Genomic DNA, 12668 nt, shown 5'->3' on the forward strand with positions numbered 1-12668 from the left:
CTCCTGATGGGGAGCAGTCACTGCTTCTGCCAGGTTATTTGATCATGAGGCAGCCAGCCAGTCACAGAATGTTCGCCACAGGACATTTGTTTTTTCTTCATGTTGTCATTGTTCCGAAAGAGGAAAAGCCTTCCTCTGTGAAGCATATTGAGCGTGTTCAGATATAAAAATTATTATTTTTATTTTTATTTAGCTAGGCAAGTCAGATAAGAACAAATTCTTATTTACAATGACGGCCTACCGGGGAACCGTGGGTTAATTGCCTTGTTAAGGGGCAGAAGGACAGATTTTTACCTAGTCAGCTCGGTGATTCGATCCAGCAACCTTCCGGTTACTGGCCCAACGCTCAAACCACTAGGCTACCTGCCGTCCCAAATGGCCACACAATCATATTAAATGTCAGGAAGAATATGAAAGCGCTTGCACAAACCCCCCTCCCCATGTTATTTTTATTATATAATGTGGGAATATGTGAATTATATTATTATGTAACTTCTCTGAGTAATTTTTTTTCTGGTTGATACTGTATATATATATATACTCCATCTGTTGCCGTGGTAGCCCGGCTATAAAAGGAGCTTGTGACACTGATCTTGGCTCAGCAGCTAAATTAATAAAGCTCAACTTTCCTTCGATTTCCTTCCTCAGTTCCGCATCGATTTGTACTCTGCAGTTCCTGGAAAGCCATCCGTCCCTGGCATAGCAAGAGTTAGATTGATCAGATTTGTCCAAGCCTTGTCGTGACCTACATTCCCTGACTGAACAGTTCCTCTGAATGTGAAGGGAAACTGAGAAGACAAGATGTAGTGATGAGAAAGTAGGAAGGGAGGAGGAGTGAGGATGATGAACGGGACAGTAAGAAAGAACCTGGGTGATTGTTGGTGTCAAAGACTGGTCACTAAATATTGTCACTAAACATAACATAACTAACATCGGTTCAATTACTTGAATTCCATGTAGTATCAACTCAAGAACTTTGTGGGACGCTGGAAGGGAGTTTTCATTAAGCAAATATTCAACCTTGCTCAGCTCAGAAACATGGTAATTAACTACAATGACCATAATCCATTGCGCCTGTTTTTCCCAGCTCAGGCAGAGATGGATATACTTTTATGCCTGCTACGTTAGGTTAGATGCACACAGACCACAGCCTGAATGAGAGGAATGTGCACATCACAGCAAGGAGAGAGGGATAGAGACCGTTTGTTTATGTATGCCTCATCTTCTTTGAAGAACTAGTAAAATGATTTAGTCAGACAGCTCTGCAGCTAGCCTAGCAAACTAAATAGGATGCTCCATGCTCTGGACACTACGCTGACAGACACAGCAAACCTTCTTGCCACAGCTCGCATTGATGTGCCATCCTGGATGAGCTGCACTACCTGAGCCAATTGTGTGGGTTGTAGACTCCGTCTCATGCTACCACTAGAGTGAGAGCACCGCCAGCATTCAAAAGTGACCAAAACATCAGCCAGGAAGCATAGGAACTGAGAAGTGGTCTGTGGTCACCACCTGCAGAATCACTCCTTTATTGAGGGTGTCTTGCTAATTGCCTTTAATTTCCACCTTTTGTCTATTCCATTTGCACAACAGCATGTGAAATTTATTGTCAATCAGTGTTGCTTCCTAAGTGGACAGTTTGATTTCACAGAAGTGTGATTGACTTGGAGTTACATTGTGTTGTTTAAGTGTTCCCTTTATTTTTTTGAGCAGTGTATATATATATATATATATTCTTAATCCATTCCTTACTTAGATTTACGTGTGTTTTGGGTATATGTTGTGAAACTGTTAGATATTACTGCACTGTCGGAGCTAGAAGCACAAGCATTTCGCTACACCCGCAATAACATCTGCCAAACACGTGTGTTTGTGACCAACAAAAATGTGATTTGATTTGGTGTCATCTGAGGGTTGAGGCTAAAAATAGTGTACACGGGGAGAGGCTGCGTTTCCCCACTCTGTCAGCGCATGTTTGACAGTCAGCAGCCCAGAGCTGCCAGTCTGCTCCCTGTGGCTTAGAACTGGCCTGGGGCTGTGACATGGACTTACCTCTGTGGAGCTCTGTGTCAACACCATCACCATCCCCTCACTGGCACAGCACTGCTGTGTGCCACATGGGAGGCAGGGGGAGAGTGGGAGGGGCAGAAGGGAGACAAGTGGTTGTCACTGTGTCCCTGGTGTGACCGCGCTATGGGAGACGGACAGTGATAGGTAGCAGCTACTCAGACCTGGCTGCCATGGAGACTTGAGGCATGGGGAGTTTGCTAGGAGACACACACAAATAATTTGTTATTTTCTCGCTCCCTCTTTCTCACCCCCTCCCCCTCTCTCTACAGAAGCACAACCAGGGTCAGGTCTTACTGGAGGAAGTGTTTAAACACCTGGAGCTGACAGAGAGGGATTACTTCGGCCTGCATCTGTCCGACGACTCCTCCGACAGCCCGGTAGGTGCCAAGGTCAGACTCTTGATGGCAAAACACCTTTTTACACTTCAGTCAACACTGTCTCGTTCACTACTGTCCATCTCCATCAAGTCTTTCACTTGAGGACAGCCTTTTCCTGCTCTCACCTAAATGTAACTCTCTGTGGTGAATTTAGTCTTCAGACAAGTGTGTTGCTGTGAGAAATGGAGGGGGATGGGGAGTTATTGTTCTACATAACCCATTGTACAATCCATCTGTTAGCCTAAGTCATGTTGGAAGCCTGTATGTTAATGGGACATTGCCTGCCACTACACACTATACTACAACACAGCTGATGGTCGCCTCGCTTCGAGTCCTAAGGAAACTATGCAGTATTTTGTTTTTTCACGTATTCATTCTTACGTTGTCACCCCAGAAAATCTTAAGTGTTATTACATACAGCCGGGAAGAACTATTGGATATAAGCGCTAAGTCAATTTACCAACATTACGACCAGGAAAATGACTTTCCTGAATCGGATCCTTTGTTCGGACCACCACCCAGGACAATGGATCTAATCCCAGAGGCCGACCCAAAACAACGTTGCCGAAGGAAGAGGCAGACGGAGCGGCCTCCTGGTCAGGCTCCGTAGGCGTGCACAACGCCCACCGCTTCAGAGTGTACTACTCACCAATATCTAGTCTTTTGACAACAAGGTACATGAAATTAGAGCAAGGGTTCCCTTCCAGAGAGACATCAGAGATTGTAACATTCTCTGTTTCACGGAAACATGTCTTTCTCGGGATACGTTGTCGGAGTCGGTTCAGCCACCGGGCTTCTTCATGCGTCGTGCCGACAGAGATAAATACCTCTCTGGAAAGAAGAAGAGCGGTGGTGTATGCTTCATGATTAACGACTCATGGTGTAATCATAACAACATACAGGAACTCAAGTCCTTCTGCTCACCTGACCTAGAATTCCTTACAATCAAAAGCCGGCCATATTATCTTCCAAGAGAATTCTCGTCAGTTATCTACACAGCTGTGTATATACCCCCTCAAGCAGATACCACGGCGGCCCTCAAGGAACTTCACTGGACTCTATGTAAACTGGAATCCATATATCCTGAGGCTGCATTTATTGTTGCTGGGGATTTTAACAAAGCACATCTGAGAACAAGGCTACCTAAATTCTACCAGCATATTGATTGCAGCACTCGCGCAAGCAATACACTGGACCACTGCTACTCTAACTTCCGTGATGCATACATGGCCCTCCCTCGCCCTCCCTTCGGCAAATCCGACCACGACTCCATCTTGCTCCTACCGTCTTATAGGCAGAAACTCAAACATGATGTACCGGTGACTAGAACCATTCAACGCTGGTCTGACCAATCGGAATCCACACTTCAAGATTGTTTTGATCACGTGGACTGGGAAATGTTCCGGGCAGCCTCAGAGAATAACATTGATCTATACGCTGACTCAGTGAGTGAGTTTATAAGGAAGTGCATTAGAGATGTTGTACCCAATGTGACTATTAAAACCTACCCTAACCAGAAACCGTGGATGGTGGCATTCGCGCAAAACTGAAAGTGCGAACCATAGTTTAACCATGGTAAGAGGACTGGGAATATGGCCGAAAATAAACAGTGTAGTTATTCCCTCCGCAAGGCAATCAAACAAGCGAAATGTCGGTATAGGGACGAAGTGGAGTCGCAATTCAACGGCTCAGACACGAGACATATGTGTCAGGGTCTACAGACAATCACGGACTACAAAAATAAAACTAGCCACGTCACGGACACCGATGTCTCGCTTCCAGACAAACTAAACACCTTTGCCCGCTTTGAGAATAATACAGTGCCACTGTTGCGGCCCGCTAACAAGGGCTGCGGCCTCTCCTTCTCCGTGGCCGACGCGAGTAAGACATTTTAAACGTGTTAACCCTCGCAAGGCTGCCGGGCCAGACGGCATCCCTAGCCGCGTCCTCAGAGCATGCACAGACCAGCTGGCAGGTGTGTTCACGGAAATATTCAATCGCTCCCTATCCCAGTCTGCTGTCCCCACATGCTTCAAGATGTCCACCATTGTTCCTGTTCCCAAGAAGGCAAAGATAAATTAACTAAATGACTACCGCCCCGTAGCACTCATTTCTGTCATCATGAAGTGCTTTGGGAGACTAGTCAACGATCATATCACCTCCACCTTACCATTTTAGAATAAGTCTTTCAAGGACAACAACCACCCGAGCCACTGCTTGTTTACCCCGCTACCATCCAGTAGGCGAGGTCAGTACAGGTGCATCAAAGCTGAGACCGAGAGACTGAAAAACAGCTTCTATCTCAAGGCCATCATTAAACAGCCATCACTAACTCAGAGATTCTGCTGCCTACATAGACTAAAATCACTGGCCAGTTTAATAAATGGATCACTAGTCACTTTAAATAATGCCACTTTAATAATGTTAACATATCTTACATTACTCATCTCATATTTATATACTGTACCTTATACCATCCATTGCACCTTGCCTATGCCGCTCGGCCATCGCTCATCCACATTTATATGTACATATTCTTATTCCATCCCTTTAGATTTGTGTGTATTAGGTAGTTGTTGGGAATTTGTTAGGTTACTTGTTAGATATTACTGCACTGTCGGACCTAGAATCACATCATTTCTCTACACTCGCATTAACATCTGCTAACCATGTGTATGTGACCAATACATTTTGATTTGATGACACACACTGATGCAGTGTTAATATGAACAGGAGTTGTGTTGACACCGTCCTCCTCATCTCCCCTCCATAATTGTTGTGTACTGTCACTACTGTGTGGTAAATTTGTACATTCGGAAAGTATTCAGACCCCTTCACTTTTTCCACATTTTGTTACGTTACAGCCGTATTCTAAAATGGATTCAATAGTTTTTTCCCCCCTCATCTATTAACACACAATACCCCATAATGACAAAGCAAAAAATGTAAATGTGTGTAGATAGATAGATAGATATCTATCTATAAAAAAAAAAAATCACATTTACATACCGGTAAGTGTTCAGACGGTTTTGATTCAGGAAACTAGGCGTATGTCGTAAGTCACGACTTCACAAGAGAGCTGTTTGAACGTATTATTTTTTTTTTTTATCAATTTTTTTTGGGCAGAAATGCCTTCTCGAACATGTGAACTTTCATGTGCCTTAATATCAAACTTGTATGCCATCTGTAAATACGAATACAATTGTTAAATTATGAGCCTAGTTGGTTTAGCCACAGAAAAAGGGGCAACCTTCCCACTAGCCATGATTGGCTGAGATAATGAGTGGGCTTTACATGCCAAGAGATGAGTTTGGATTGGTCTATTGGAGCTGGTCAGTATGTTTAGGTAATCGTGTCAAACGCTGCTTTTTTATATTTTTATGTATGGCGTAGTAAAACTGCATAAACTTAATGTCAAGTTAAAGTGTACTGTTAGCTAACTAACGTTAGCTGGCTGGCTCGCAAGGAAACGTTATGTGTATGCTCTCCACTTTTTGGAGGACCGAATTTTGAAATCAGTGGAATTTGAGTATGATAGCTAAGGAGATGGAGAAAACACCAGTCTGGATTACAATGTAAAACTAAGGCAACCATGCATGGCATCAGACAGGAGATGCGTCCAACCATGATGTATACTGGTAATATTTTCAGATATTACATGTTTCTAATTTTGACAGAAAGTGGTTTCATTTCCAGTGTAAGGTTAGCTAGCTAACGTTAACTGGCTGGGTCGCTAGCTAATGTTATGTGTATGATCTTATTCTTTGTATCTCAGACACATTTGCTTGACTAGTTATAGCCGTTGAACCTGCTGGTTAGCTACCTGCAGATTTATGTAGGGTAGTAATGTCATGAGTTGTTGGTCCATTGTTTTGCTTGCTAGCTAGCTAGCAAAACAATGTCCTAACAATACATGTCTTAACAAAAGACTCCACTCTAATTTTTACGAAGTATTTTCATTTCCAGTTAGTGTACTATTAGCTAGCTAGCTAATGTTAGCTGCCTGGCTCGCTAACGTCATGGGTTGGGATTGATTGTTTACCTAGCTAGCTATCAAGCTACAATTCTTAACAAAAGACTCATCTTAGTGTGCCAGAGCGCAGAATAACTGATGCATTTTTGAGCGCTAAACACCCGTTGAAAATGTCCGTTGTCAGTAAACGTTGGCAACAAAACGTAATTCAATTGTTGCTAGTCGCACAGGTACAGTCACCAACGCTCTGGATAATGCCTAACCAGCTCTGCTAGTGTGAGTAAAATGGTCAGAGTGGGGTGTTCTCTCATTATGTCTCTCATTATGTGTCTGGAAGTAGCAAGCCAATGTTTAGCACCCAAGCCAGTTAGCTTGGGTGCTTGACTGTAGGTCAGAGCTTTCGGAACAACCCTACTTACTTATTGGCCAGAGCATCCAGTGTGCGCTCTGAACGCGAAACCACAGATAGAGCAATAGGGTGAGTAATGTTCAGTGTGCTGTTCTCTCTCTCTCTCTTAGATGTCTGGAAGTAGCTGGACAATTAGTACAGGACGCACGGATCAGTGTGTGATCAATGCTGAATGGGTGTAGACAAAGAAGGGCTCTCCAATAGTAGTAGCAAAACATTGAAAGACGGTTTTCTCAAAAGTGAGTTTACAAGTTAATCAACTTTCAAAGCAGATTTACTTTCCCATTGTTTCCTCAAATGCAGTGTATGATATACCAGTTTGTAGCTATGAGTCTCTAATTTATCCAATGTAAATAACATAAATTCAAATGTTGCTATATAAGACAGAATCCAGGTGGTGAGTCACATTTACTCAGTACTTTGTTAAAGTACCTTTGGCAGCGATTACAGACTTGAGTCTTCTTGAGTATGATGCTACAAGTTTAGCACACCTGTATTTGGGGAGTTTCTCCCATTATTCTCTGCAGATCCTCTCAAGGTCTGTCAGGTTTGATGGGGAGCGTCATTGCACAGCTATTTTCAGGTCTCTCCAGAAATGTTTGATCGGGTTCAAGTCCAAGCTCTGCCTGGACCACTCAAGGACTTTCAGAGACTGTTGGGTAGTGATCCTTTGCCCCGGCTGATGTCCTGAGCGCTCTAGAGCAGGTTCTCATCAAGGATCTCTATTTACTGCTCATCTTTCCCACGATCCTGACTAGTCTCCCAGTCTCTGCCACTGAAAAACATCCCCACCACCATGCTTCACCGTAGGGATGGTATTAGCCAGGTGATGAGCGGTGCCTGGTTTCCTCCAGACTTGACGCTTGCCATGCAGGCCAAAGAGTTCAATCTTGGTTTCAGCAGACCAGAGAATCTTGTTTCTCTTGGTCAGAGTCCTTTAGGTGCCTTTTTGCAAACTCCAAGCGGGCTGTTGTGTGCCTTTTATTGAGGGGCTTCTGTCTGGCCACTGTACCATAAAGGTCAGATTGGTGGAGTGCTGCGGAGATGGTTGTCCTTTTGGAAGGTTCTCCCATCTCCACAGAGGAACTCCGGAGCTCTGTCACAGTGACCATCGGGTTCTTGGTCACAGTGACCATCGGGTTCTTGGTCACCTCCCTGACCAAGGCCGTTCTCCTCCGATTGTTCAGTTTGGCTGGGCAACCAGCTCTAGGAAGAGTCTTGGTGGTTTCCATTTAAGAATGATGGAGGCCACTGTGTTCTTGGACCTTCAATGCTGCAGAAATGTTTTGGTACCCTTCCCCAGAACTGTGCCTTGACACAATCCTGTCTCGGAGCGCTACGGACAATTCCTTGGACCTCATGGCTTGGTTTTTGCTCTGACGTGAACTGTGGGACCTTATATAGACAGGTGTGTGCTTTTCTAAATCATGTCCAATCAATTGAATTTACCACAGGTGGATTCCAAGTTGTCAAAGAATCTCAAGGATGATCAATGGAAACAGGATGCACCGTAGCTCAATTTCGAGTCTCATAGCAAAGGGTCTATGTAAATAAGCTATTTCATTTTTTCATTTTTTTATGCATTTGCAAAAATTTCTAAACCTGTTTTTTCTTTGTCATTATGGGGTATTGTGTGTAGATTGAGGATTTGTTTATATTTAATGCATTTTAGAATAAGGCTTTAATGTGACAAAGTGTAAAAAGTGAAGGGTTCTGAATACTTTCCGAATGCGCTGTTACTAGCTACAGATCATCACGGCCCAGCCTGCATTTCCCAACTGGAAAACAGAGAGTGAGAGGTGGAGGGGGCTGACTTGTGAATAATTGAGAATGAACACGGCTGCTGAGGAAATGCTGTTGTGTCATTGAGTTTCTCCTCATTTATCTTTTACAGAGATGGCTGGATCCAAACAAACCCATCAGGAAGCAACTAAAACGTAGGTGAACCTTCAGTGGATGGATTAACTAGGAAGTGGTTGTTTTCAAGTGTAGATACAATAGTCTCTCTCATTGTGCATTTACAGGGGGATCGCCTCATAATCTGAGCTTCAGAGTGAAGTTCTTTGTGACCGACCCTAATAAACTTCAGGAAGAGTACACTAGGTAAGGATACTAATTAGAAATTGAACATTTTGCTTAATGTTTAAACTGCCAAAATTCCACGTCAATTCAAAATGTAGAATAATGGTCCTATTACGTATGTATGACCAGGCAATGACATTATATCAACTGCAACCCTTTACAGACATGGAATGCAGCTACAGTAACATGCCAATAGCGACCACTGATAACAATTTATGAAGGAATCAGAAGAGTATGTACCTTTTCAGACGGTAGAATTCTGCTCCGGCATATGTTCTATTGTTTCGCTGACCACAAGAAACGTTGCTGATTTGATGTGCTGCTGTGTTGTTTTTTAGAGTAGCTAGATGTACTTTCTTTCTACTAAATGTCTTGGTAAGTCACGGTCTTTAAAAAAATGTAAGTATTTTTTTAGGAGAGAGTGTTCTGCAGGCAGGCAGGCTGTGCGAAGCAGTTTGAGAGGATTTGATTGACAGTTCTGGTCGCCTAGTGATGGAAGTTAGTCCCACTTTAGAAGCAGCATTACTTTACAGACAACTAAAATGCCATTCATATCTCCAGAGATGGTTTTGTGTCGGCATTTAAAAAGCCGCAGTGTAGCCTTACCCTAACAGACAAACAAAAATGCCGTAGCCGAGGCGCTTTCCATTCCATTATATCTGAAAAGGGTCATCTTTACAGGCTACCAGTAGTCTACTGTAATTTCATATTATGAGACAAAAACAGCCCCACCCACTCAGCAACGAAGAGTACTGAAGAGTCGTGCTCGCAAGACTGGCCCGAAAATACCTCTGTATCCCAGCGACATCGGTCCCATGATTAAACTAGGATATTCTCCAGGCAACAGACTGAACACACACATGCATCATTAGCAAAGTGAAAGAGCAGGCAGGCCAGCGCTAGGGAGGGAGAGGGGCAGGCAGGCCAGCGCTAGGGAGGGAGAGGGGCAGGCAGGCCAGCGCTAGGGAGGGAGAGGGGCAGGCAGGCCAGCGCGATGGAGGGAGAGGGGCAGGCAGGCCAGCGCGATGGAGGGAGAGGGGCAGGCAGGTCAGCGCTAGGGAGGGAGAGGGGCAGGAAGGCCAGCGCTAGGGAGGGAGAGGGGCAGGCAGGCCAGCGCTAGGGAGGGAGAGGGGCAGGCAGGCCAGCGCTAGGGAGGGAGAGGGGCAGGCAGGCAGGCCAGCGCGAGGGAGGGAGGGAGAGGGGCAGGCAGGCCAGCGCGAGGGAGGGAGGGAGAGGGGCAGGCAGGCCAGCGCGAGGGAGGGAGAGGGGCAGGAAGGCCAGCGCTAGGGAGAGGGGCAGGCAGGCCAGCGCGATGGAGGGAGAGGGGCAGGCAGGCCAGCGCGATGGAGGGAGAGGGGCAGGAAGGCCAGCGCGATGGAGGGAGAGGGGCAGGAAGGCCAGCGCGATGGAGGGAGAGGGGCAGGAAGGCCAGCGTGAGGGAGAGCGAGAGGGGCAGGCAGGCCAGCGCGAGGGAGAGAGAGATCCAGAAAAGAGCTGTTAAATTCTACAACCACCTAAAAGGAAGCGATTCCCAAACCTTCCGTTAAAAGCCATTACCTACAGAGAGATGAACCTGGAGAAGAGTCTCCTAAGCAAGCAGGTCCTGGGGCTCTGTTCACAAACACAAACAGACCCCACAGAGCCCCAGGACAGCAACACAATTACACCCAACCAAATCATGAAAAAACAAAAAGACACATTGGAAAGAATTAACAAAAAAACTGAGCAAACTAGAATGCTATTTGGCAGAATACCTGACCACTGTGACTGACCCAAACTTAAGGAAAGCTTTGACTATGTACAGACTCAGTGAGCATAGCCTTACTATTGAGAATGGCTGCCGTGAACAGGCGTGGCTCTCGGGAAGACAGGCTATGTGCACACTGCCCACAAAATGAAGTGGAAACTGAGCTGCATTTACTAACCTCCTGCCAAATGTATGACCATATTCGAGACACATTTTTCCCTCAGATTACTCAGATCCACAAAGAATTTGAAAACAAGCCCAATTTTGATAAACTCCCATATCTATTGGGTGAAATACCACAGTGTGCCATCACAGCAGCAAGATTTGTGACCTGTTGCCACAAGAAAAGGGCAACCAGTGAAGAACAAACACCATTGTAAATACAACCCATATTTATGTTTTTTTATTTTCCCTTTTGTACTTTAACTATTTCCACATTATTACAACACTGTATATAGACATAATATGACATTTGTAATGTCTGTATTCTTTTGGAACTTTTGTGAGTAATGTTTACTGTTCATTTTTGTTTATTTCACTTTTGTATATTATCTACTTCACTTGCTTTGGCAATGTTAACATATGTTTCCCATGCCAATAAAGCCCCTTGAATTGAATTGAATTGAGAGGAGGGGCAGGCAGGCCAGCGCGAGGGAGAGAGAGAGAGGGGCAGGCAGGCAGGCCAGCGCGAGGGAGAGAGAGAGAGGAGGGGCAGGTAGGCCAGGGAGAGAGAGAGGAGGGGCAGGTAGGCCAGGGAGAGAGAGAGAGAGGAGGGGCAGGTAGGCCAGCGTAAAGGAGACCGGGAGGAGAGACAAGCAGGCCAGCGTAAAGGAGAGCGGGAGAAAAGAGGGGAGGGGCAGGCAGGCCAGCGTGAGGGAAGGAGGGAGAGAGAGGGGCAGGCAGGCCAGCGTAAAGGAGAGCGGGAGAAGAGAGAGGAGGGGCAGGCAGGCCAGCGTAAAGGAGAGCGGGAGAAGAGAGAGGAGGGGCAGGCAGAACCATAAACATATATCTTGGTAATCTGAATTTCGCAATGTTTTGTCTTGCATGCCTCGCAAATTCACCAAACTAGCCTAAAGTTGGCCTCTTCCTCTCTGGTTTTATTTGAAATACACAACTCTTATTACACAATACAAGGCTATGTGTATTAACGTTTAAACGTTCACACCCCTAACACTAATAAAGAGCACTGGCTGAGGACCCTAATAAAGAGTACACTGGGTAAGGGCCTAATAAGGAGTACACTGGGTAAGGGCCTAATAAGGAGTACACTGGGTAAGGGCCTAATAAGGAGTACACGTGGTACTCTTTAGAGGTAGTAGACAGGGCTGATCACTTTCCCCCGCTCATTTTTGAACCCCTGGCGGAGGCAATAAGAACAGATCCTGGCATATAGGGCTTTCAGGGGGGCCAGATAAATCAGAAGATCTCATTGTTCGCAGACAACATTATTTTGTTCCTCTCTGACCTGACCGGATCCCCCTCAAAACTACAGACACTTTTTGGTACATACAGCTCTATATCAGGTTACAAAGTCAACATGGACAAAATTGAAATACTTCCACTGACTCGCTTTGACTATAGCATCTGTGAACGAACAGGTTCCTTCAGATGGTCGCCACAGGGGTTCAAATATCTCGGAATCACAGTTGATAATGACTTAAGAAATTTGTACAAGCGTAACTACTCTGTCTTGGTTCAGAAGGTGGTGGATGACTTGAATAGTATTTGGGAGAATTAGCTGTATTAAGATGAACGTTCTGCCTAAGATGTACCTATTTCAATATTTACCCATAATCCCTACCTGAGAGTTTATTTAAGTCCTTTAACAAGACCATAAGACAATTTGTATGGAACCGTAAAACACCAAGGGTGAGCCTGGACAAATGTATGTGGGATTATAGTCTAGGAGGTCTCCGTCTACCAAAGATGCATCCTATTTGAAACTGAACCAGTCCCTTGAACTCTGATGGACATGTTTGCTCTTAATGAAGAGGTTGGGAGTAATATTAT

General features: G+C 45.1%; 1 protein-coding gene across 1 annotated transcript in view; it reads left to right on the top strand.

Annotated features, from left to right (window-relative positions):
- Positions 1 to 12668, top strand: part of LOC120064248 (tyrosine-protein phosphatase non-receptor type 4-like) — a 103723-nt gene that overhangs the window by 43690 nt on the left and 47365 nt on the right. Inside the window, exons 3-5 of the mRNA XM_039014683.1 lie at positions 2340 to 2447; positions 8724 to 8766; positions 8854 to 8932. Coding sequence (XP_038870611.1) covers positions 2340 to 2447; positions 8724 to 8766; positions 8854 to 8932 — 230 coding nt within the window. The remainder of the gene's footprint in view (positions 1 to 2339; positions 2448 to 8723; positions 8767 to 8853; positions 8933 to 12668) is intronic.

Source organism: Salvelinus namaycush, chromosome 19, assembly GCF_016432855.1.
Source record: "Salvelinus namaycush isolate Seneca chromosome 19, SaNama_1.0, whole genome shotgun sequence".
NCBI lineage: Eukaryota > Metazoa > Chordata > Actinopteri > Salmoniformes > Salmonidae > Salvelinus > Salvelinus namaycush.